Source organism: Notamacropus eugenii, chromosome 1, assembly GCF_028372415.1.
Source record: "Notamacropus eugenii isolate mMacEug1 chromosome 1, mMacEug1.pri_v2, whole genome shotgun sequence".
Classification (NCBI taxonomy): Eukaryota; Metazoa; Chordata; class Mammalia; order Diprotodontia; family Macropodidae; genus Notamacropus; species Notamacropus eugenii.
In genome coordinates this window covers 296,814,468-296,842,373 of record NC_092872.1, presented here as the reverse complement: position 1 = coordinate 296,842,373, position 27,906 = coordinate 296,814,468, and the positions used below count along the sequence as shown (strand labels likewise).

Genomic DNA, 27,906 nt, shown 5'->3' with positions numbered 1-27,906 from the left:
CCTTTAGGGCACCAGTTCAAATCCAGCTTTCCTGGACAGGTGTGCCTGAGGGTGGTCATTTCCACCAGGTGGCCAGGGAGGGAGATACTGGGGAGGGAGACTTCACATTCCAAGGACACCAGCTCCTATCTCAAATCTACCCAAACAGGCAAGGGAATACATTACCTCCCTATGGTGGTTTTCTCATCAGAGTGCAAACAATCCCCCAGATTCTCCACTGCTGTTGTTAAGCCAAAGACATAATCCTCTTGGTAGCACTAGTGTCCATGGAAATTAGCACTGGAGGGTGCCCCAGAGAGGAAATTGCGAACAATTCCCCCTTCAGAAGTCATACTTTGATAGTTGCCAGAAGATTTCATTTTCTGTGCCACTCCAAATCCCTCAACCAGATCAGGATTCATGCTGAAGCCTCTATTAATGTTAATAAAATACACAGGACCCATGGCTCATCTCAGACACTCTCCCTAGCTTTATCAACAGTTTAGTGAAGCAACATTTCTGCCATTTGTTACTCCTAGGGTGAAGATATCCTAATCAACCTGGAAACCTGCTGAGTGATCTCTTCATTAGTTCATTTAAAAAAATAAATAAATGAACCTTATGACCCATCTTTATTTCTTTCAGGGGAACCATTCATGGTTTTCCACTTTGCTCCTTTTAGTGAACAGGAAAAAAAAGCCAGAGTAACTCATTTTGCATCGTTGTTGGCAATTTCACTTGTAGGACCTATTCTGAAGAAACAATATTAATTTTTATATGGATTTCTAATCTTTGCGGAAATTGGAAAACTCCCCCACAACCCCAATTTCCCCAAAGTTCCTCATAAACCACCCCAAACCACGTCAACATAATAAAGTTGCTTGTGATGTGTTTGTTTTAAATTATCTATTATTTCTTATTCTCTCATGTTCTCTCACCAGAGTAACTAGGACAGGGCAATTAAGACTTCGTTGTAGTGCACTGAAGTTTAGAGTACGCTTGTGACTTCTTTTGCAGCAATTTATAAGAACTAAGCTAATAATTTAGTTAGCAAGAATAATTTATTGAAATAAAGAACTCCTAGATGGGACTTTCCCTGCCTCTGTTGCCACACCCCACTTCAAATCTTTCAAATAACCTCCTGTGTTCCCCCAACATCTGAGGCAATGTCTCCAGTAAGTGGCTTCCACCACCAGGCTATACAGCATCCTAGAATCTATCCACTACCTGCTTAATTGAAATACAACTAAATGACTAATTGCAGCTCTGGTTCTCAATTCATCTAATCAACTACCCACTAGAAGTGATTCTGTATAGGGACAGCTAGGTGGCTCAGTGGATAGAGTGCCAGGCCTTGAATCAGGAACACTCATCTCCCTGAGTTCAAATCTGGCCTTAGATATTTACTGTGTGATCCTAGGCAAGTTGCTTAACTCTATTTGCCTCATTTTCCTCATCTGTATAATGAGTTGGAGAAGGAAATGGAAAACCATTCTAGAATCTTTGCAAAGAAAATCATGACAAATTCCCTTTGATCTGTGAAGTCTGCACTCTTTGACTGAGGATTCAGTCAAAGAGTTGCACCTGAGGACCTCAAAAGGAATTTGATCTGTAAAGTTTGGATTCACTCAAAGGGATTCAAAGGACTGTACTTGAGTACCTAGAGGGTCACATGGCCTTGAGGCCACAGGTTCTCCACCCTTGTTCAAGGATCTGCCCCAAAGGCATGAGATAGGGGAAAATCTAGAAACCGTCAGTGAGATAGCCCCAAGAATATCTGGTATCTTTGGTTAGACTGGGCTGCATAATGGGTTCAGAGAGACACTACAACCTCCCTGGAAGTTTCCTCTTCAGTAAAAAAATGAGGAAATTAGTCAAGATGGCCTCTGAGTTTCCTTTCAGGTCTAGATCTTTCCTTTTCCTACATTTGTCTCTCCCCTGCTTCAGTGCTGGACACACACATAGGAGATACTGGACACTACATCCTTATTGAGTGAAAGACTGAATCATCCCACAGTGGGTGTACTGCAATCCTCTGTCCTTGCTCAAGAGCATTTACAGTGTGCTTATTAAATGACTAACAATCAAGGCTCTTGTCTGGGAATTCCAGGTGTTTGCCCTCATACCCCCCAGACCTGACCAAAATCTCTGTGAATAATTATTTGCTTTAAAAAGGAGGGGCTGGGGAGAGAGGCAAGAACTCTCCAGGGGATAGCTCTAGCTTTTTCCAGTTTGTCTAAAAGTTGACTGTTTAGAATCACAGAATGTTTTATCATGTGAGGAACTCCTTCCACCAAAGTAGATGACAAGCCCTTGATGACTTAGTAGACCTACAGAGCTGGAAGATGCATCAAAGTTAAGCAACCTGCCAAGGGTCACATAGCCAATTAAATGTCAGAGGCAGAATTTTACAAGGTCTACCTAGTTTCAAACCCAGCACTCCATTTGCAACACCAATAGTTCTCAACCTTGTTGGTCTCAGGACCCCTTTACACTCTTAAAGATGATTGAGGACCCACCCCAAAGGGATTTTGTTGTTGTAGCTGTTCAGTCATTTCAATTGTGTCTGTATCTTCATGACCCCATTGGGGTTTTCTTGGCAAGGATCCTGCAGTGGTTTGCCATTTCTTTCTTCAGCTAATTTTACAGACGAGGAAACTGAAGCAAAGCAAGGTTAAGTGACTTGCTCAGGGTCACACAACTAGTAAGTGTCTGAAGCCAGATTTTTGAACTCAGGAAGATGAGTCTTCCTGACTTCCTCCAACCACTCACTGTATCACCTACCTGCCCTTTTGTTCATGTTCACAATATTTATCGTATTAGAAACTGAAACATTTTAGTATTATTATGGAAATAGTTTTGACCTCATAAACCCCTTGAAAGCGTCTTAGGGACACACAGGGGTTCCCAGACCACCCTTCTGAGAATGACTGCACTATACCATGTTACCATTATACTATAATACCTCTCAGTGGAGACAAATATTGAATAAATCACGAAACTTCACTCACCTTTCCTTCCTGAGTTACCATGGCCTGAGGGTTTATCTGTGACTGAACCTTTGTTGGGGAAGGGAAAAAAAATAAACACATCAGGGATGTATTCTGGTAGACTTAAAGTCTTTGCACAATCTGATGGTATAAGCCCATGGTGTGTAAACATTTTCTTTATACACATCTAGGATAATCATATACAATTTTAGTACACAGTCACAAATGAGAGATTTGCCTCACATCAAAGTTCCCAATATTCAAGTGCTATTGAAGTGCTCCATAGTTTTGTCATTTCCCTAATTCAAAGTATCACTTCCATATTACTACTACTATTCCTATTCAATGCAATTCTCTCCCTTAGTTACCCCTACTGTGCGCTAAATAGAACCTAATCTGGACTAAGTTATTTCTTCAGCAAAGACAGCTGAAAAGAAAACACCTCTCTCATCCCAGCTGCAATAACTGACATCTTATTGGTTAGAGCAGGAAATCAGTGATTTTCCAATTGCATTAACTGGAAAATAGTTGGTCCAATCATAATGAATGGGCAAAAATGGTCCAAAGCATGGAAACAATTTTCCACTAAGTGGTCTTGGCCCTTGGGGGAATGGACGTCAAGCACACTTGGCTAAACATGCTGTTGTACAGATCTGGGTGTCTCACACAGACCTGTTCTACCACTGAGGCACCTGTAAGTTGTAGGCAAAGCCATACTTCTAAAATGACAGTGATAGGGAGAAAAACACTATCATTAACTCATCTTCAAAATGGCATTCAGGGAAAAAATATTCCCTTAGATATACCACCAGAAGCTCTTGAAAAAAGGTAACATCATCATATTTTGTATTATATCGCATGGAACTGTGAAGTCTAGCATTCTCCTCCATATACTACATTTAGGGGAGAATTCACTTAGTTTGGAACTTAGTTAGAATTCACTTAGTGAAAACAATTTTGCTTGTTTTGTTTTAAGGAAAGAAGTCCAGATCGTTTATTAGATGTCCAAAGCCAAAGAAGGCTTGATTTCTCCCTCTCTAAGTAAAAGTTTCCAATTCCCCTTTAAAGCAGAACAAAAGCAAGCTTTCTTATTTGCCTCATGGATTTTAAGTCTGCTATTGCTAGAGTCTATATCCCTTTCTATTCACTTTCCCCCTTCTCGTTTATCTACAGGGGCCATGAACAAAGGTGACCAATCTAAAGTGTTTACAGAAAAATTCACCATAACAATGGTATTGAAATTCATTAGATCCTGGTAAAAAAAAAAATCCAGCCAGGATAGCATTAAATTGTTTCTGTTTGTTTGAAATTTCCTTGGGAATGGGTATATTGAAATTTCCTTGGAAATAGAAGTATTAAGAAAAATGGAGGGAAGTAGATTATTCATTTCTAGGTGTCAATAAACCCTTTTATTAATCTCATGAAGTCTCTATCTTTAGTTTTAGTTATGGAACTGAAACTTATTGACTTTGTCACCTCCACTATATCCCACCCCAACTCTCTAACTAACTAACCCAAGCAGAATTTTTGCTCACAAAATCGGAAACAGAAAAACAGAAATAGGTACTTTTCTCATGGATCAACCTAAAGGGTCTTATATCATTTACATCCCATATATTCATCTACCCTGAATAATGTAGCATTTACAAGAGAAGAAACAAGGGACTGAACCAGTACCAAAGTGCATAGATTTCTGTCACTTGGCATCATTTATACACAGGCTAAAATATGACCTATTTGAGCTGCATCTTCCTCTGTTAGGACCAGTGAAGAGTTCGCAATTCCCACGCAACTCCCCCCATCCCTGTCCAGCTTGCATCAGCCTCAGTGGGGTTTCTCCTCTCTTCCCACTGATTCCTCCCATACCTCCATCCCACAGTACCTGAACATACAGGAGTTTTGTTCTGCACAGAAGAGCCACTGATGGGCTTTCCATCGGTAGTGACACACCAACAGTATCCAGTATAAGTATGACACTGCACCTGTTTAGAGAAATGAGCAAAGACCATGAGACTCAGGTATTGCTTCAGCATGGATGGGCTGAGCTGGCTTGTGAAGGGAAATGACATATCTTTTTACCTGCTACACCTGACTTCAAAGTGTATTCACATGAGGAAGGCAGTCATTCAATACCATTTATTAAAAGTCTGTTATTAGAGTATGCCATATTGCATCCTGGGAATAAGAATGGATACTGAAAAAAAAATAGTAGAGACATCTGCTTTCAAGGGTGATTTACCCAAAATAAGGCTTAAAACAACTGCATGTAATATTAATATCATACCAGTTGAGGATCTTAATGTTGATACAAAGAATTGGGAGCTACTATTATAAATTAGGTCAATCAGGAAAATTCCTGTTGGAGGAAGACTTAAAATATTAAGGATCACAATAAATAGTCTTTGATTTCAAGGAGATGGCATGCTTGAATCAAAGAGGTTACTCTTTTCACTCTCCTTGGGTAAACATAAGATAAATTAATAAATGAATGAATGAAGATAAATCACAGGATCAGAGGCATAGAGCTAGAAGGAACCTCAGAGAAAATCAATCCAACAATTTCATTTTACAGATACGGAAACTGAAGTCCAGGAGGAAGGTAAGGTGATTTCCCAGAGTCTCATAGGTAATAAACTTCAAAAGTGGGATTCAAAGCCTGGTCCTTTGACTCACATGATCTAAATTTTTCCTTGGTACATATCTTTATATTCCAGATTCATTTAATTTATTTGTAACTTTATTTATTAGTTTAAATAATTTGCTGAAGATCATGGAGATATAAATCACCATATCGTATCAATGATTCCTCCATAATGGACACAAACCAGAAGGCATTCTATATAATTAGCAAGATAAACATTGCAAAATAAAGCAACAGAAGGACTATGGGAGCAGTGGAGCATGTGGTTCATATTGGAGAGCTAATAATAATAACTCACCTTTATACAGTGCTTTAAGGCTTAAGCAAGGCACTTTTCAAATATCTCATTTTATCCTCACAACACACTGGGAGGTGGATGATATTATTATCTCTATTTTACAAATAAGGAAACTGAGGTAGACCAGGGTTAAGTGACTTGCTCAGGGGCCACACTGCTAGTAAGTGTCTAAAGAATGATTTGAACTCAGGTCATCTTAAGCCCAGGTCCAGTATGCCATCCACTGAACCACCCACATCCAAATCTTGTAAAGGCAGAAAAGGCCTTTGATTACCTCAGGGATTTTTTTGTCTTCCCCTTGTATTCTAGGTGAGGAAGAACATCATCTTATCCTCTCCTTAATTACCCTGTCCAGGATGGTGTGAAGAAGTTTCTATGAGTCAAGAAGTTGGTATCCTCTGCAGAGGCAAATGCATGCCCTTGTCATCCCCTCAGCCCTATCACTGCCTCTGAAGCAATGTAGCTAAATGATTATCTGTTCTCAAACAGAGCTGTTTCAGTGGTACCTTGAGCCAACAGTGATGCTGAGAAGCTCATTGTATACAGACCCTAATACTGAACAGAAGCATCATATGGGAGCTTAACATGCCCAGCTGAGCTGAAGTCCCTTGTGATACTGGGCACCTACTCAGTTCTGTTCACTCTCATCTGGGTAAAGAAACACTTCTTAGATCAAGAATGGCAAGCACCCAGAGCTTCTCTAAATCCCTTGATGTCTCCAACTGCACTTCTTGGGTGGGAAATACAACTGGAAACTTGGAGAGGACCCCTCTAGATTTTGTCAGTACCATAGTACCATAAGCTCATGAGGAGATCATCCTTCTCCGACAGTTGAGATTTTAATGAGATCTGGCTGCTAGCTTTCCCCTCCTCTGCCACTAATTATCTTTATAGAAAGATGTATTTGGGAGACCATGCCAACCATTCTGACTCCATCTGAAGCTCTTGGACTCCTACTGCTCCATGAAGCAGTCTCCTACCCAGCAGGCACTGCCAACCAAGCCTAGCATCCTGGGGTTGTTCAAGTTTCCTTTCCAAAGGGATTTACTGTTGAATTTGGAGAATAGATGTGAAAAAATAGGATACAGGAATAGATGCCAATCCAGCTCTGAAGGTTCATCTCAGATTCATGCTAGTTATGGAAGAATTTGCCTCCACCCAGACACACAGTGAATAGCCAAAGTCAATAATATCTCCTGGTGTTGAGGGGCAGAATGGGGCATCTATATTAGTGTTCAACAATGTAAAAGCAGACTTTTATTATATTGCATTATGGATCAGGGAACACATGATCTATCCAAGTCTGTAGAGTGGAAAGATAGTGTATTGGGGTTACAATGCTGGATTTGGAGTCAGCAAGGCTTGGATTTGAATTCATCTTGCTAACTGCATGAATATAGACAAGTCAGTCTATAAAAGGTGGAAGGATGACACCTGTGATACCTACCTCACAAGGCTAATATGAGGTTCAAATGAAATCATGCGTCCAAAGCAGTTTGTTAACTTTTAAAAGGAGTTATGGAAATGTCATTTAGACTAGATGCCCTTAGAAATTTCTTTCCACTCAGAGTCTCTGACTCTCTATATAAGCCTATTGTGAAAACACAGACTGGTATGCCAGGATCTTCTCCCAGGGATGGGAGGAGTCTGGCAGCACACAGGCTCAAACTGAGCATTCATAACCTTGGATTTTGCTGCTAAACAGAGCACCTTAAATTGGACTATTAAAGTCCAGCTAAAAGCTAATGAGAGACTGATTTTCCAGTCCACTGAAATAGAAATAAAAAGGGAGAGAGACAGAGACAGAGACAGAGAGACAGAGAGACAGTGAGAGAGAGTGAGAGAGAGAGAGAGAGAGAGAGAGAGAGAGAGAGAGAGAGAGAGAGAGGAAGAGAGGGAAAGGGAAGTAAGGAGGGAAGGAGAGTGGTGTCTACCATTTTCTTCAGAACAAGTAAAAATAAAACACATCCTCTTATAACATTTAGATGTACAGGGTCACTCCATAGCAGAATGTCTTAGGCAAAGAACAAAACTAAAGCTAATCTGTGTCAGACCAAGTTCAAGGGCAGGTGTAATTATTTGAGTGAATTTCTTTTCTATGAGTATTGCTTTTAAACAGGTATAGGATCTAATTTAAAAAGCTAGATTTTTTTTTTAAAAAGTGCTTTTCAATTTTGTTGTTTCTGTGAAATACAGGATATGCCTAAAAATATATCATTTATTTTCCAGGGCATTTTTTTAAAAAGCAAACTTGGTACAAAGATGCTCTTGTCTAAAAGACACAACAAATAATAACTGGTATTTATAAAGCTCTTGAGAGCTTATATGTTATACAACATAACAAATGCATAACTATGGGGAACTGGAATAAAGAATTAGTCACTAAACATAATTAAGCACCTACTATGTGACTTTACATACATCGTTGGAACCTTACAAGAACCTTTGATGTGGCAACTATTGGCATTATCTCCATTTGAGAAATGAGGAAACTGAGTCTGATAGCAGTTATGTGATATGCCCAGATTCACACCACTGGTGAGTATCTGAGATAAGATTTAAACTCAAGTCTTACTAGGACAACGTCAAGCATTCTATCCTCTATGTCATTTTTTCTTAGCAAATTGTTTGCATACTGATATGCAATAGATCCTAACTCTCTGATTGGGGGGAAGGGAGTGCCAGTTTAAACTAGTAAAAATCTTATCTAGCTTTTTAAAAATTAAATTTACAAAATTTCATGTCATCCACTTGTATTTTCCTATGTAGAGGGTAAAGCTTCATTCTTTATTAAGGATATTGTCTAGTAGTCTCATGACTATCATTCAGATGATGTACAATCCAGAGAGGTTGTTCATCATTATGTGTATCTTGGACAAATACTACAAATGGACAGTGAGGTAGACATAGAATGAAAGAGGAGAATTTCCTTTTGGAAATTGCAAAGCTCCTTTTAATGGAGCTTATTTCTTCTATAATCAAAGTTTCATCTTTGTGATAGTAATAATCGGTTGCTTCTTGTATATATCTAAGTCTGAAAAGACTTCAGTCTCTAGAAGAATTCATAGGATCTTGCTCTAAAGCTAGAAAGGATCTTGGAAGTCATTGAATCTGATCTCCCCTCATTTTACAGATGAAGAAATGAAGGTTTAGAGATTTAAAATGACTTATTCAGGATCCCAAACCTAGATTTTCATGACTCCAAATGCAGTGCCCCATCATCTGTACTACATTGCCTTGATTAAAAATATCATTCAGAGGGCAACAGGGTGGGACATGCTGGGTATGAACAAGCTGCACAACATAACAAATGCATAACTATGGAGAACTGGAATAAAGAATTAGTCACTAAGCATAATTAAGCACCTACTATGTGGCAGGCACTGTGCTAAATGCTAGGAATACAAAGAAAGGCAAAAATGAACAAACAAAAAACCCCACAGTCCCTGTCATCAAGAAACTCAAATTCTGATTGGGGAGACAACATGCAAATAATTATGTATGTATAGATACAATGGAGAAGAAAGGTCATCTCAGAATGAAAATCCTAGGGAAGACTGTGAGGTGGGGTTGGGGGAAGGAAAGCAAGGATTTTGAGTTGAATCCTAAAGGGAGCTAGGGAGGCTAGGAGGCAGAGGCAGACATGGGGGACAATCAGTACAAAGGCATGAAATTAGGAGCTGGGGTGTTGTGTGGGGAACAGTAAGTAGGATAATGTTGGGGAAATAACGTATAAGAATACTGGAAAGGTAGAAAAGGAACTCAACTAGAAAATGCACAGATAAGCAATTCATGAATTCTCACAAGCAACAGAAATAATAAATTAAATCTTAAATAAAATATTTTATTGATAATTGAAGTATAAGCATAACTCTAATAAATCTGTGAATGGCTTTTCCCTGATAGGGACATGAGTAGAATACATAAATAGTACCAAAATATCTAGTACAACTACAGAAGTTTAGAGAGAAAAACATCTTTATATATTATATACGGAAAATATTCCTAAAATTAGTATGTTTGGGAGATTGGAATAGGGAAGGGAAAGGGAGATGATAAAAAAGAAAAATAAAGGATTGGTGGAGATAAGGAACCAACTGGAGTTGTCTAAAAAAAGAAGAATGGAAGTTCAGTCACCTGAATTTTAAAGAAGAATATGTTGATTTGGCAACAGTAATAAAAAGACACTGGAGGTAGTGGGAAGAAAGGGGACACCAGGAAATATCCATAAAAGGGAGGATGGAGAGGAGAGGAAACATAGCAACATAGCCCATGGCCAAGAAGTATATTTATCTATCTTGAGTAAGACATAGTCAAGGTTTGGTGAAGGAGAAAAAACAATTGCTGTCCTCCATAGTAGACTAAGCCAGAAAAAAGCCAGAACATAATTATTGCATCTATAGGGTAAAATCCCCTAAACAGGTAAGCAAGTTGGTGCTAGAATGTAAGTAGTTGTATAATCAGTCAAAACTGCATCTAAGGCAATTTCTTTTTTGGAAGGAGGGGAAAGAAAGGGAGAGAGAGGGTACCCTGTTCTGTACAGCCCTAGAAAGGATGCAATTACATCTGGAGGGGGCAGCCTATTTCCTAGAGATTCCCAAAGGGGTGAATGTATGCCTCACTTCCCTCTGGGGACCATGAGGCTAAATGTGAGAATGATAGATAACTCAGGGAGGAAGTATGCTCTCCTAGAAAGGATGCATTGCCCCTCTGCCCATCTTGTGGGCACACTAGGATGAAACCCTATTCATATTGTACTAGATTATGTTTCTGAACATGAAAACAAGCTGTGGGAGTGATGAAGAATCTAGTTTTCCCCAGAAGGGGGAAAAACTATATTTCTCACAATTGGGGTGTGAGAAGCATAGAAATATGAAGTGAGTGGGGAGGAGAGTAGGCATCTCTGAAAAAACATGTAATGCATCTACTATTAAAAACAAATTACCTGTAAAATAGGTTAAGGAGAGATAATTTAAGGAGAGATAGCCAAACTCCTTGAAAACCATAATTAATAGAAAAATAAGTGGATAGCATATTTCAAGAAAGCATAAAACAAAACTACCTACAGTTATTAGAACAAAAGGGTAAACAGAATATACAGATTCTACCTGTCATCTCCTATAAGAAATCCCAAATCAAAAATACCCAGGAATGTCATAGACCAAAATCCAGTACATCTAGGTCAAGAAAATTATGAAAAGTGTCTAGAAACCAAAATTCAAGTGCCAAGAAAACAGACAGATCACACAAGACTACACTGCAACTCCTAAGATTGTGGGAAAATAATAGGATACAAAATGGTGAAAGGCAAAAGAAAAAAAAAGACTGAGAATGAAGAATTATACTGCAAAATTGGGTATCATTTTAAAGAGGAAAAATGAAACATTAATGAGATAGAACTTTAAAGAATCTCTGATGAAAAGATAAGAATTGAGTGAAATCATTGCCTCTTTTGTTGATGAAAGTACTTAGAAATAGAAATTTTACCTTAACAAGTCCTTTGGTTACATAGCAAAAGCTTTGGTATTATGTCTTATTATTGGCATTTTGTTTAACAATGCTTTTCTTTCTATGATTTGTTCTTTGATTCACATATGTTCTTCAGGATATTAATTTTCATTTACATTTGAGTCCTTTCTTCAAAGAACTTCATTGATTGAAATTTTATTGTATTTTGTTAAGTAAGGGATATGTTTAATGTTTCTGCTTGTCTGGATCTATTTTTATGCTCCAGTACATGAACAATTTTTGTAAAGGAGACGTGCAAACTTAGGGGAGTCAAGATGGTAGTAAACCATTGTAACTCTCCCATATTCACCACCAAAACCATAAAATAGTATCCCAAAAGAAATCCTGGAACAGTAGACTCAGCAAACAGACAGGGTGAAGCAATCTTTTAGCCCAACTTGGAAGATCAACAAGAAAGGTCTATCTCACTCAGGTAAAAGTGGAGCATGGTCCAGGAAAGGAAGCATCTCAGCAAGCCTGAAAACCAGTGGGAGATCCTGAGCTCCAGTGTGGTGGGAAAGGTAAATGCTAACACTCGGACCACCCATGTGCCTCACTATAGCCAGGGGAATGGATAGACTTTAACTTGGAGAACTACCATGTGCTTCAGCATAGCCTTGGACAAACAGGCTACTCAGTGGTCAAACCTTCACATGCTTCAGCATCACCTTGCTCAATGCTAGTGAGTAAAGGACCTACATGTGCAAAAATATTTATGGCAGCTCTTTTGTGGTGCCAAAATATTGAAAATTAAGGGGATGCCCATCAATTGATGAATGGCCGAACAAGGTGTGATACATGAATGTAATGGTATACTATTATGCAGTAAGAAATGATGAACAGTAAGATTTCAGAAAAAACTGGAAAGACTTGTATGAACTGATGCAAAGTAAAATGAGCAGAACCAGGAAAACATTGTACAAGTGTCAGCAACACTCTGTGATGATAAACTATGACTGACACAGCTTTTCTCAGCTTCACAGCAACACAAATCCAAGACAAGTACAAAGGATTCATGAAGGAAAATGTTATCCACATCCACATAAAGAACTGATGGACTCTGAATGCAGATTGAAGGATACTTTTTTCTACTTTATTCAAACAACCCCTATGAGTAGTAGTTGGAAAGATGGAAGGAAGGAAGGAAGAAAGGAAAGAAGGAAGGAATTGTGTTGTCCAGCTGGTCAGTTGCAGTTGGGACCTCCATTCTCAGAGAGTACCATGACACCAGGGAGGTGATGACATGATATGCAGGTGAATAGTATTTAAGTGAGGGAGGGCTATGCAAAGACACCAGCCTCACTTTTTCCTCCTGAGCCATGTGGCAAGATACAGATCAGCACCACTGAAGATGGCCCTGAATGCTGTGGGAGACCTTGGGCTTTTTAAGCTAAGGTCTTTAACAGGTCTCAAGTTGACAGAGGCAACACTCATTCAGTGATTAAGGCTAGAGGCAGAGAATGTCTCCTTTGCCTAGTTAAAAAAAAATTAATCTGGGAGGGGAAGACCCTCAGAGTTTCTGGCTAGAAGGGGAGCAACTGACAGAGAGAGAAGGAAGACAAGTAAAAGAATGAGGATGAAAGACAGGGGAATCTGACGGAGAACATGGGACTGAATGAGATTACTTGTTCATACAGAGGGGTTGACTTTGGCAAGGAGAAGCATTACCTTCTCATTCGAGATAGGGTGAAAGAGGAATGGTGGTAGAAGGCTTCTGGGTAATGTAAGATAAGAAGGATCATAGAAGAGGGGGTTCTCATTGAATGGCCTCAAATTTTTTTCAGTAAAATATGAAGTAAGATTCTTAGCTGAGAGGGTTGATGGGGAGCTATGGAAAGTTTGAGGAGGGTTGAAAGGATTTGAGAGAACTGCTGTGGTGAGATAGTGAAATAATCAGGGAGGTGTTAAAGCAATTACCAATTAACAATTAAATCAATTAAGCAAAAATGTCATTACCAGCAGTGATAGTACAGCTGAGGTTATAGTGTACTATAAATTTGTAGTGGACTCAGGATGTTTGCTTGATTTTCTCCACTCTCATTCAGTAGCACATGTGTAGGAGCAAAGGCAGCAGATGGTGGGAGTGGCAAGAAAAATATCGCAACATATTAAAAAAATGTATGTATGATAACCAAGTTGGATTTGTGAATTCAGGGTTGGCTCAATATTAGGAAAATTATAAATATGATAGACCTTATTAATAGAAAAAGCAATAAAAATAAATAATTATAGTAATAGATACAGAAGGGCTTTTGAAAAAATATAGGACTCTTTGAGGTAAAAGTAAACAAAACTAGAAAGCATAGAAATTAATGAACCTTTCCTTAATATGCTAACCAGTATCTATGACCAATATCATTTGTAATAGAGAAATACTTAAGGCTTTTCTAATAAGATCAGGAATAAAGCAAGGTTGCCCAGTGTCACTATTATTGGACAGTTCTGGAAATACTAGGTACAGCAGTAAGATAAGAAAAAACAATTAAGAGAAATAAACATGGGCAAAGAAACAGAACAATCACTTTTTGCAGGTGACATGATTTTGCAGGGTTACTTATAGACTCCTAGAAGTCAACTAAGATTTAATAGAAACAATAATTTTATCAAAAGAACAGGATATGAAATAAACCCAAATAGTCTTTCTGTGTGTTAAAACCAAAGAAAGGAAAAATTTCATCCAGAATTACTATAGAATTGCGTATCTGGGATTCACTATATCCACACAAAAAAACCAAGTCTTAAGGAAAGCTTAAATTGTAAAGAATGTATTTGCTCGTGGTGGGCCAAGCTAATATAACAGAAGTTACAATACTATCTAAATTAATTTTTAGATTCAATGGCTGAACAGATTGTGAAAGTAGTATCATTGTGATCCAAGAAATGAAGAAGGGGTTAGATTCAGAGAAGCCTGGTAAGACATATTAATAGATACAGAATAAAATTTGTGGATCAAGCTAGAAGTGCTTATACAATGACTGAAACATTGTAAAAGAAAGTATCTTCGAAAGACTTAAAAACTCTTACCAACCTCATCCAGAAGACAGTTGATGTCTCCCTCCTCTTGGGGAGAGGTGATTGACTACAGTTGCTGAATGAGATACACCTTTCAAGACAAGATCATTGCAACATTTGTTGCAACACTGAATAGTTTGACCATACATTCATTACAAAGGAGGCCTTTCATTTAGTAGCAAGGAGGGGGAGAGTCAGAGGAAAGTTAAAGGGAATAGGAATAATGGGGAGGATGGGGGGGGGGGGGGGGGGAAGGAATAAAAAAAGCACCATTGAAACATTTTAAAAAATACAGACAATGCCATAGGTAGTACTGGAACTACCCAACCAAATATGGTGTATGTTTAAAAAAAAAAAGCTCTAGAAAGGAGATGATTCATGTACAACCCCTGTTTTCTGACCTTTGTATACAGAAATCTTCATATTTGATGATGATTTTCTAGTTTGTAATTAAAAAACAAAGATTTCATAGCAGGATGGCTATTCCTGCCCCAGGGCTAAAAGATCCTCTTTCACAAACAGTGTTGTCCCTGGGAGGGGGTGGGGGGGAGGGGAAGGAAGAGGAAAGTGGTGAAATGACAAGCAAACTCGAAGTAGAACAAATCTCATCTTAATGCTACATTTGGGGATTTCTTCCTTATTCAGTTACAGAGAAGCAGTTTCTTGCCCAACAGTGAAGCATTTACCATTTATGTCCATCCCTCCACGTAATAGACAAGCATGCATGTTTAATAGTGTGATTGTCTGGTGTGTGTTTTTTTAAGTGAACATTGTACATTATGTAGGGAGCCCCAAGCAGGGGTAGAAGCCACAGCACACACAGAAACCACTTTGTCTCTTGTGCCCAAGGGAGCCTGATATACTCAGATGCACTCAGAACACTCAGACATACACAGAGAGTAATGTTGGGAGAAAGAATTGTGGTCAGGTTCACCTTCTTTACCTGACTAGAACTTAGTTCTGATTTTTTAAAATAATCATTAAAATTTTAATTTATGTAATAAAACAAGCATTTCTATAACAGTACAATAAAAAGATGATTGCACATGAAACTTCAAATCTACTATGCACAATTTATTATTCCTTTTAAATATGCAACAAAATTATGATGTAAATTTCTTTTCTCTCTTTCCCCCTACCCCCACCCCCAGCTGTTTGTCTACCCATTTTCTAGGACAGCACCATGCTTTAAAAATATTTATCGAATTTAATCACAATTTTCCCCAGGTAAGTTTTTTACACATCAAGAAGGATATACAATAGTAAACCAAATCTTGCTTTTCAAAATCCAGACATTTCTTAAATGTCAACAATGTACAAGACACCCTGCTAGGCACTGAGAATATGAAGACAGAATAAAACAGATTCTACCTTCAAGGGTAGTTTTTATTGTTTATGATTAAATTTGGGGAATTTATGGTTAGTTTTGTCTTGTTTTGATTTTGTTTTTAATTTCTTAGATTAAATCAGTGAATTTGCATTCTCATCCAAGCAAACTCATTGTGGATGATTAATCAGTATAACTGGTAATATTAATATTTAGTATAAGACAAGATTATATCATTTTAAGGCTTACAGACCAATTTACATATATTATCTCATTGGATTATCATAACAATCTTGGGAGTTAGGCACTCCAGGTATCATTATTTTGACTTAAAATGAGGAAAAGAGTTTCTGAAAAACTATGTGACATGCCCATGGTAACTCAGGCATACTCTGGTAACTAAAGGCATATTTCAACCTCATATTCTGGAGCCTCCTCCCATCAGCTCCTGAGAGATGATTATTAAATTTTCACTGTGAGTGCTTATACCTTGGAAATCACCAAGGGCTACAAATAAGGGCTTGATTTATTGCTTTGTTAATTATCTAGACTTAAGAAGGTTATGGAGAGAATGTTAATAATTTGCTAAACCTAAAAGCTGTGTCATGTATATGTTTCTCTCCTGGAGCCAATTGTTAAATGTTTACCAGCTCACCTCTGGTCTCACCTCATTAAAGATCCAGTGTTCATTCTGCTCATTTATTTTACCAAATGCTCACAAAATTTAACTTCAGAATTAAGACTATTAGTGAATCATAAATATAAAGAATGCCTCCCTGAAAAGGCTGTCAGAATCTTGTTGATCAACTTCCCAGAAAAACTAGATAGGAGCTACTATGGGATATAGATAGATAAACAGACAGACAGATAGAGATAGAGAAAGATCCACAGGTAAATGTACAATCCTAAGTTATTTTACTTTGTGGGAAATTCACAGAAAAATGAATCAAAGAACAAAAAAATTGGAGCTAATGATAATTATTATAAAACCTTCTATGTGCCAAGACTGCAATCAGTTCCCTCCCTTTCCCACCCCCAGTTGTAACTAACCCCCTCCCCAAAGGGAAAGACAGGATAACAAGAGTTAGCTATTTCTTTAAAATGTGAGTTCCTACAGAACTCCTCTGCTCTGTGAATTTAGTGCTTAAATTTATGCAACCTGAGTGCTTTTGAGAACTATTAAAAAAGGCATCCTTGAAAACTGTTCTTTCCTGTTCCCTGAAAGAAGGAAAGTATTTCTCAGACTATTTGCTAGTTTGCTGTTTGTTCAAGACTCAGTCAACAAGCATTATTATTGTTCAGTTGTGTTTGAGTCTTGGTGACCCCATTTATAGTTTTCCTGGCAAAGATACTGGAATAGTTTGCCATTTCCTTCTAACCAGCTCATTTTACAGGTGAGGAAATGGAGGCAAACAGAGTTAAGTGACTTGCCCAGGGTCACATATCTGGTAAGTGTCTGAGGCCAGATATGAACTCAAATCTTCCTGACTCCAGGCTGGCATAGGCCAGATGACTACTTTCTGAGTGTGTTTTTGAGCAATGGTATTAAAGTTAAATAAAGATGGCCACTAAACTATACACAGGGATCCCTGCAGGCCACAGATTGACTTAGAAAACCTCATATTAATATTATCTATGTTTTATTATATTTTTATTTATTTTATGAAATATTTCCCAATTATATTTTAACTTGGTTCACCTGGCACTCCGATAATGGTGTGGGCTTGGTAGCAGGCCTTAGGTGATGTGTCTGACACCTCTGGTATAGAGGGTACTCTTGATCAGGTCTGGATTGAACCGGACAATCCATCCAACTCTTTGATTCTTTGTACGACCAGAGTAGATCCAGAATCCTAACCTTTTATAACTTTGGAACTTGGAATGCATTTCCCCACTGAAGTAATTAACCAAATAGCATCAAAGTAACTTTTAAAAAAAATGACTTATTCGTTAACCAAGTACCACCTATACAGATTTGTATTAGCTGTTTTTTTCATTTGTACATGTCTTATCTCTATAATTAGGTTATCAACTTCTTGAGGGCAGGGACCATGATTAATTTTATTTCCTATGGCACCTAACATAGCATTTTGCATATAGAAAGCACTCAACAATTAGTCAATTAATTGATATTTTGGAGAGAGAGAGAGGAACAAAATCAAAGAATTACATCAAAACTATGGCCACTTTAAGGTGATACATGAATTTTCCCAAGATACTTTAATTCCTTCCCTATAAATCTTCTTCCAGTAAGAGCTGAGGCTCTAAGTTATTTGCACAAATCAAGAGTTTGTCTACTTATTCCCTGTGTGACCTTGGGCAAGTCATTTAACCTTCTGGGGTCTCACTTTCTTCATTATAAAGTGAGAGGAGGTGCCTTCAAACTCTAAATCAATGATTCTGTAATTGTGAAAATACCATGGACCTCATGCATTACAGACAGAATAAACTATTGGCAATTTGTAGAAACAACCAAGGCACCTGGCCTTGGTAGAACCATTCATTTATTCCATATTTACAAAATGCTTACTCCACACAGGGCAATGCTTTAAGTAAATGAGTCAGGCACAGTGTCTACCAACCAGAAGCTTAGTGGTTGGTAAAGGGGGAGAATGAAGCGTTTAAGAAGGATTCAAGTACTGTGAGTATTCAGTGTATTTCATGATATATTGGACACACACACCCACACCAGGAACAAAATATAAGACAATAGAATATACAATTTGTTCACACAAACTCCCACACCATTAGGGAGCATTGCAAAGAGCAAGTCTTCAGACATAAGGATGAGAAAATTCACAAGTGAAAGGAGGAGGCACACATATGATTCTCTCCTTAGGTACAGGGTGGGGTAAGGATGAAGGCAAGACCACAAAAGGAGAAATGATGGGTCCATGTGGTGCTGGATCCTGCTAGGCAAATCATATGCATCTGGGGTCCTTTCATTCCCTTAAAAACTTCAGAATAATTCCACCATCTAGTAATTCACATAGCTATAACATAACTGTTAAAAATAGGCGTCTTAAAGTATCTTGTCTCAGATCTAACTACAACTTCTCTGTCTCAGATTCAGACTCAGCAGCAATTCACTGTAAATGTCATATGCTTGCTCTATGGGGAGGAAGAAACTAGGATAAAACAGTGTCTACTCTCCCATAAACTCTAGAATTGCTATATATCTTCATTCTTATAGCCCTGGAGAAACTCGCTGCCTGTGGGTTTTTCTTTTTAAAAAGAAAAAATAAAACAGACATACAGACACAAAGAAGTTTATGGAATAAATTGGGGGTGGAAGGAGAGGGAAGTCTCAAAGGATTCGGCAGCCATCAATATAATTGAAGCAACACGAGAAAAGACAGCCTTGTTTCAAAAAGTTATTACAATGTCTTTGATCAAGGGAAAAAGCAAATCCATTCCCATCACTTCAGCTGAAATGGGCCTTCAATCTAGCTGTCTATCTGCCCACCAGGGTAATCAAACATCACAGTTGAACAGCACATGGTAGTACTTAGGATGTCAAATGAAAGAGGCAGCTCTTAGCCATTTTTTTTATGCCACCACCTGGGTCTGCCCCAAACTTTTCTGCCCCCACATTTAACATTTCAGTTCCCACCTAGTTTGAATAGCTGCCTTTCATAGCAAACCACTGTCTGGTTAAGTTTTACTCACCCAAAGCAAAAGCAAACAAGCACATTAGAGCAAAAGCTTTGTTACATGAGCTCAGAGCCCTGCTAGACTGGAAGCTCAGTGAGGGCAGAGTCCGTATCTGAAGGAAACTTTATATCTCCCCCGGTATAATGATCTGCACATTTAATATATTTCTACTGATCTTGTTGAGTCATTTCAGTTATGTCTGAATTCATTTAGGATTTTCTTGGCAAAGATACTGGAGTAGTTTGCCATTTCCTTTTCCAACTCATTTTATAGATGAGGAAACAGATAAACAGGGTGAAGTGACCTGCCCAGGGTCACACAGCTAGTAAGTGTCAGATTTGAACTCGGGAAGATGAATCTTCCTGATTGTAGGCCCAGACCTCTATTCACTGCACCACCCTGTTCATGCTTCAAGTCAATTAAACAACAAGTCCTAGGTCGTATCAGCATAAAGATATTTTATAAACTATTTCCAAAAGTAATCCTTTGCCTCCCCAACTGTCTATACACATACTACTCTGGATCCCTGAAATTGTCATCCTAGGATTCAGTTTAATGACAATCATTACACAACAACACATAATGAGACCACTGCCACAGGAAAGAAGGCACCTTTATGTTGTCTGGTGCAATCCTGACCTTCCCAGGGCCTGAGGCATAACATCCTCCTAGCCATGAAGACTGAAAGGAAGGCTGTGTTGAAAAGGGACAACCATAGGAAAACAGACAGGGAGAGGCTTATTTTTCCCCAGTCCTAATTTAAACAGAAAAGTTAATGTTATGATTTTTTTCCTTCTTGTCATCTTTACCCTGTGTGTCCCAAACATTTAAATGAGATAAAATTATTAAGGTCTTAAAATTTCCCAATTAGTATAGTGTTTTTGAAGATACTTATACAAAGTGCATCTATATTTTATTTATTAGTATCTTTCAACCAACTATTAATACTACTCCAATGCCTATGCACCAAAAGAAGGAAGGAAATCAACATTTGTTAAATGCTTATTTGTGCCAGGCGCTGTGCTAAGGCTTCACAAATATCTGGTCATCATTTGATCATTTGATCCTCACAACAACCCAGGGAGGTAGGTGGTGCTATTATCTCCATTGCACAGTTGAGGAAACTGAGATGAACAAAGCTGAAGTGATTTGTTCCAGGTCACATAACTGGAAAGAATCTGAGTTCAGATTTGAACTTAGGTCTTTCCAATTTCAGCTCTGGTGCTCTATCCTCTGCATTACCAATTCGCCTCTCAAAGTTAGAGGGAAAGTTCTGATATGTAACAAGACTTTGTTCAGCTGTTCAGTCATTTCTGTCATGTCTAGCTTTTCATGACCCCATTTTAAGTTTTTTTGCAAAGATACTGGAGTGGTTTGACATTTTCTTTCCAGCTTATTTTACAGATGAGGAAACTGAGGCAAACAGGGTTAAGAGACTTGCCCAAGGTCCCACAGCTAGTAAGAGTCTGAGACTGACCTGGAATTTAGGTCTTTCTGACTCCAAGGCCTGGTGCTCTATCCACTGCATTACCTAGCTGTCCTAACAAGACTATTTATGGCAATTCTTTTTACAGAAGCCAAAAATTAGAAGGTAAAGCAGTATCCTCCTTTTGGGGAATGTCTAAATAAATTATGATATATGAATGTAATGAAATGTTATGCCATAAAAAATGAGGAAATGGACAGTTCCGGAGGATACTGGAAAAAAAAAAAATCTATGAACTGATGCAGAATAAAGTGAGCATCTCTATCTCTCCCTCCCTCACTCTCTTTTTCTCTGCATATATATATATATGTATATATATATATATGTATAAAGATATTGGATTTATATATATATATATATATATATATATATATATATATATATATATATATAAAATGATCTATATAAAGGTAATAACAGAGAAAATTAAGTTTGAAGGACTTTAGAATTCTGATCAACACAACAATAAGCCATGAGTCCAAAATAATGAAGATAAAACATCTCCTACCAGGGAAGTGACTGTCAATGTGGGAATTTATTATGCTGAAGTATGCATGCAAGTATTAAGAACTCTTTTCATTTAAAAACTTGTTGTATGGGGGAGATAGAAAGGCCAGATTAAAAATGAAAGGTTAGATTAAAGGGTCTTTTAGGCCCCTCTCAACTTGAAATATGCAAAAAAAAAAGAGAGAGGGAGAATATTTTCCACAACCTAATTATATCCCCCCCTAAAAAGGTGTTTGTTTTTTTTTTTTAAAGTTTCACTGTTGCCCTTTTTAATACTGCAGGCATTTCCCAATACCTTCTCCCACACACATAAAACTCTCTTTTGTCACAGAAAACAATTAGCAAAATTTACCAGCACTAGCAATCATAACTAATTGGGTATGCAACATTCAGCTCTCATAGTCATTGACCCCTCTACAGAGAGGAGCAAAGAGTTGTCTATTTTCAGTTCCCTAGAATCAGCATTAATCATTATCTTTAATCAGAGATTGTGCTGCCTCTGCAGCCTTCTGCTAGTGTAATTGTTTTATAGTTATACTGATTCTGCTTGCACTGCTTTATATCTGTTTACAATAGTCTTCCAAGGGGTTTTTCCTGAAAGACATTTTCCCCCAGAAGTGAGAAGATACACGGCCATTTAGCATAAAGATTCTATTTTTCTCCCAGAAAGCACTAGTTTGGGACAGCTTTCTTTGAATTGGAAGACATCAGCTTATCAGCATGATGAAAGTAATATGGAAAGCTGTCTCTAATTGTTTTTGTCCCCACCCCAATTCCAGAGACTCAACCTGAGTTAAGTATATCCACAAAGTAAGGACAATCTGGCATTAGTTAAACCTTAGAGAACAGAACACAAATTGGTAGAGATCTATATATGCGAGCTTGACCCAGCCTTCATCTAAGCTGTAGGGGAAATCCTTGTTTTCTTATATGCCTCCTACCATTCCAACATACTCAGTGGTTCAAAACTTAGAACATTACCTTTGACCTGGTGATGCTAAAAATATTTCCCTTCCAATACTTTAGATTCATTAGTCTCTTTCTTCCAAAAAAATTTATTGATAGCTTCTGCTCATCACCATAATTTTTCAGTACTCTTCCCTCTTCTCACTCTTGTATCATAAAATAAATAATATTTTTAAAGTATAAAAAGAGGAAAAAAAGAGTAAAAGTTAATGAATACTTTGAAAAAAAGTCCAAAAAATAAATGCAGTCTATCACACCCATGGACCTCCCACCCAAAGGAGCTGGGTAGAGGTGCCTGATAGGAAGACTCCTGATGATCATTTACCACACCCTCTTTATTTTACCAACCAGGAAACTAAGGCCCAGAAAGAAGTGCTTTACCTAAGATAGTGTGACTAATTAGTAAAAAAAAAAAAAAAGAAAGAAAGAAAGAAAGAAAGAAAGAAAGACAAAGTCCAGATTTCTTGATCCAATCCAACTGTCTTACTGAATTCAGTAAGCTTCTTGGCAGAGTGCACAAATGTAAGCCTGTACTCCAATCAGACTACCTAACATAGCACACTCTTTTATTGGGGTAATCATTTTATTAAAACTTCAAATTTTTTTTTAGCATCCTATACTTGATATCCTTAGACACAAACATTTCCATATACAAAAAAGAACAGAAAATGAAGATTATACATGAAGACATACATATATGTGTGTGTATATACATATATGTGTGTATATATATTATATATGTATGTATGTATTATATATATACACATATACATATGTATATGTATATGAAAATGCAATATGGTTTGGCTCATCTCATTGTACCGATTCATCCAAGTCTTCCTAGGTTTTTCTGAATCTATATCTTTGGTCATTTCTTATAGTGCAATAATATTTCATATATTCCTTTACCATAATTGGTTAGGCAATTCTCCAATTAATGGGCATCTCCTTAACTTTTGGTTCTTTGCTATTGAATATTAATTCTTTGCTTTGGATATTTTTCCACATATGGGTCCTTTCCTTCTTTTATTCTTTGGGATATGGACCTAGCAGTAGTATTAGTGAGTAAAAGAGCATTCCGGTTTAGTAGTTTTGGGGGCATAGTTCCAAATTGCTTTAGAGAATGGTTTAATTAATCCACAACTCCACCAATATTGCATTAGTTAGTGTGCCTGAACTCCCACATTCTCACCTGCAACTGTCATTTGCCTTGTCTTTGCTAGTCTGATGGGGGTGAGGTAGAACCTCACAGTTGTTTTAATTTGATGTCACCATTAGGGACTGAAGAGTATTTTTTCAAGATGATCATTGATAGCTTGCTTTTGAGAACTGTCCATTTCATTTGACCATTTCTATGGAATAATGGCACTTTTATTCACTTAATTCAATTCTCTGTGTATTTTATATATCACACCTTTGTCAGAGAAAATTGCTATAAACACTTTGTCCCAGTTAACTCATCCTTTTCTAATTTTAGTTGCAGTATTTTTTTTTTTTTATAAAAGCTTTTCAGTTTCATGTAAATAAAATTGCCTGTTTTAGGACTTGTGATCCTTTCTACCCCTTGGAAGGTCAAGAATTCTTCCCCATCCATAATTTCAAAAGGTATTTACTTCTCAACTCTTCTAATTTATTTGTGACATGACCTTTTCTATCTAGGCCATGTATCGGTTTAGAGTGTCTTATGGTATAAGGTGTGATGTCAGTCTAATTCTAATTTCTACCAAACTGCTTTTGTTTTGTCAACAGATTTTGTTGAAAAGAGAGTCTTTACACCAATAGTTAGGGTCATGGGTTTTATTTAACACTACACTAATATTAGTTTTATTCTGAATCATTTATTCCTAATCTATCCACTAATCAACTTTTCTATATTTTTAAACCAGTATCAAATAGATTTGACAATTATGCTTTGTAATATAATTTAAGATATGGTACTCTTAGGCCACCTTCTTTCCACACTGATTCTGTTGCACAAAATAAAGCATCAGTATCTAAGCTTAGTAAAGAAGTTTAGGGAGGCGGAGCCAAGATAGCAGAGTAGAAAGACGCACATACACATAGCTCCGAACCCACAACCCACAGAACGGCTAGAGGGGACCAACTCATGGTGAATTCTGCACCCAGAGGCCACGGAATATTGGAGCGAGGGAGATTTCTGTTCCGGAGAGACCTGCAAACCTCTCGCGGGGGGTCCTTCGCGGCGCCGGGACTGGGAGCAGAGGGCAGCCCTGCAGCAGCCACGACACCGTGAGGAAAAGATCCGAGCGGGCTCCGGGGATGGGATCTCCAGCGGCCACACGGGTCCCTCCACCCACAGAGGGACCTGCAAACCTCTCACAAAAGGTCCGTCCCGCTGCAGACGCAGAGCCCAGCCCAGACCTGCAGCGGCCGCGGCTCCGAGAGGTACAGATCCAAACAGGCTTCAGGGACGGGATCTCCAGCGGCGGCACAAGCCCCTCCACCCACAGGTGACGGGGGTCAGTGAGAGAGTCTCTTTGGCGGGTCAAGAGGGGAGTGGGGTGCCCCCATGGCTCGGGCCCCCCCAGGAGATAGAAGCTGAGAGGTGGCTGCAGACAGGGGCTCCCCAAACGGGCGGGAGCCTGGATCCATTGTGGAAGGTCTGTACATAAACCCCCTGAGGGAACTGAGCCTGAGAGGCGGCCCTGCCCCGACCTGACCACCTGAACTTAATTCTCACACTGAATAGCAGCCCTGTCCCCGCCAAAAGCCCTAAGGTGGGAAGCAACATTTGAATCTCAGTCCCCAAACGCTGGCTGGGAGGACCAGGAGGCAAGGTGGGTGTGGGGAGAACATTCAGAGGTCAAGTCACTGGCTGGGGAGAATGCCCAGAAAAGGGAAAAGAAATAAAACTATTGAAGGCTACTTTCTTGGAGAACAGACATTTCCTCCCTTCCTTTCTGATGAGGAAGAACAATGCTTACCATCAGGCAAAGACACAGAAATCAAGGATTCTGTGTCCCAGCCCACCCAATGGTCTCAGGCCATGGAAGAGCTCAAAAAGAATTTTGAAAATCAAGTTAGAGAGGTGGAGGAAAAACTGGGAAGAGAAATGAGAGGGATGAAAGAGAAGCATGAAAAGCAGATCAGCTCCCTGCTAAAGGAGAACCAAAAAAATGTTGAAGAAATTAACACCTTGAAAACTAGCCTAACTCAATTGGCAAAAGAGGTTCAAAAGGCCAATGAGGAGAAGAATGCTTTCAAAAGCAGAATTAGCCAAATGGAAAAGGAGATTCAAAAGATCACTGAAGAAAATAGTTCTTTCAAAACTAGAATGGCACGGATGGAAGCTAAGGACTTTGTGAGAAAGACAGGTATCACAGAACATAGCGAGAAGATTGGAAAAATGGAAGATAATGTGAAATATCTTATTGGAAAAACAACTGACCTGGAAAATAGATTCAGGAGAGACAATGTAAAAATTCTGGGACTACCTGAAAACCATGATCAAAAGAAGAGCCTAGACATCATCTTTCATGAAATTATCAAGGAAAACTGCCCTGAGATTCTAGAACCAGAGGGCAAAATAAATATTCAAGGAATCCACAGAACACCGCATGAAAGAGATCCAAAAAGAGAAACTCCTAGGAACATTGTGGCCAAATTCCAGAATTCCCAGGTGAAAGAGAAAATATTGCAAGCAGCTAGAAAGAAACAATTCAAGTATTGTGGAAATACAATCAGGATAACACAAGATCTAGCACCCTCTACATTAAGGGATCGAAGGGAATGGAATAGGATATTCCAGAAGTCAAAGGAACTAGGACTAAAACCAAGAATCACCTACCTAGCAAAACTGAGTATAATACTTCAGGAGAAAAAATGGTCTTTCAATGAAATAGAGGATTTTCAAATTTTCTTGATGAAAAGACCAGAGCTTAAAAGAAAATTTGACTTTCAAACACAAGAATGAAGAGAACCATGAAAAGGTGAACAGCAAAGAGAAGTCATAAGGGACTTACTAAAGTTGAACTGTTTACATTCCTACATGGAAAGACAATATTTGTAACTCTTGGAACATTTCAGTATCTGGGTACTGGGTGGGAGTACACACACACACATGCACACACGCACACATACATAGAGACAGAGTGCACAGAGTGAATTGAAGAGGATGGGATCATATCTTAAAAAAAAAATGAAATCAAGCAGTGAGAGAGAAATATTGGGAGGAGAAAGGGAGAAATTGAATGGGGCAAATTATCTCTCATAAAAGAGGCAAGCAAAAGACTTATTAGTGGAGGGATAAAGAGGGGAGGCAAGAGAAAAACATGAGGTCTACTCTCATCACATTCCACTAAAGGAAAGAATAAAATGCACACTCATTCTGATAGGAAAACCTATCTCACAATACAGGAGAGTGGGGGACAAGGGCACAAGCAGGGTGGGGGGGAGGATAGAGGGGAGGGCATGGGGAGGAGAATGCAATCCGAGGTCGACACTCATGGGGAGGGAAAGGATCATAAGAGAATAGAAGTAATGGGGGACAGGATAGGATGGAGGGAAATATAGTTAGTCCTATACAACACAAGTAGTATGGAAATCATTTGCAAAACTACACAGATTTGGCCTATATTGAATTGCTTGTCTTCCAAAGGGAAGGGGTGGAGAGGGAGGGAGCTAAAGAAGTTGGAACTCAAAGTGTTAGGATCAACTGTAATGTTCTTACCACTAGGAAATAAGAATTACAGGTTAAGGGGTCAAGAAAGCTATCTGGCCCTACAGGACAAAAGAGAAGACAGAGACAAGGGCAGAGAGGGAGGATAGAAGAGAGAGCAGATTGGTCACAGGGGCAATTAGAATGCTTGGGTTTGGGGGGGGAGGGGATAAAAGGGGAGAAAATTTGTAACCCAAAATTTTGTGAAAATAAATGTTAAAAGTTAAATAAAAAAAAAAAAGAAGTTTACTCAATAACCACTCTAAGTAATATCAAGCAATATTACCTCTGTAAGAAAAAAACAAGTTAAGGAAAGTGTTGAGGTTGTCCCCATCTTCATTCCTCTTCAGGTTCCATTTCTGACTTGCCAGACTTTCTCTACCATGCCATAGCAGCTTTCTTACCCTGGAAGTATGTTCTGTTCCTGCAGTCTCCTCACCCTAGAAGTTCAATCCATCCCTGGCCTGCTCACACTCAAAGTATACTCCACTCCTGTGGTCCCTTAGTTGGACTAGTCAGTTCCTGCCAAAGTCTTCATTTCAAGGGAAGTGCCCAGATTAGCCGTGTCTTCATTTCTCTCTTGAATTACTACCCTTTCTCCACCACCATACTATCCCTCCTCAAACCTTGATACCTTTGTACCTGACCTTCCTTTTTAGCTTCTTTTTATGTGATTTTTTTCCCCTCATTAAAGTATAAACTCCTTGAGGGCTGGGTCTTTGTCTGTACATTTATTTGTATTCCTAGAACATAGCACAATACTTGACACACAGCAAGCACTCAACAAATGTCTCAACTTGTTGAAGTGAGACACAAAACTGAAAGCCATAAGCTTGTTAAAGATTTTTAGTTTGCCATTA

At 38.5% G+C, this 27,906-nt stretch overlaps 1 protein-coding gene across 4 annotated transcripts in view; it reads right to left on the bottom strand.

Moving 5' to 3' along the window:
• SMOC1 (SPARC related modular calcium binding 1) overlaps window positions 1-27,906 on the bottom strand; it is a 224,677-nt gene that overhangs the window by 81,602 nt on the left and 115,169 nt on the right. For all 4 annotated transcript variants that reach the window (XM_072629250.1, XM_072629249.1, XM_072629252.1 and 1 more), the window contains exons 4-5: window positions 4,852-4,951; window positions 2,991-3,038 (exon numbers count right to left, since the gene is read on the bottom strand). In XM_072629250.1, the coding sequence (XP_072485351.1) occupies window positions 2,991-3,038; window positions 4,852-4,951 (148 nt within the window). The remainder of the gene's footprint in view (window positions 1-2,990; window positions 3,039-4,851; window positions 4,952-27,906) is intronic.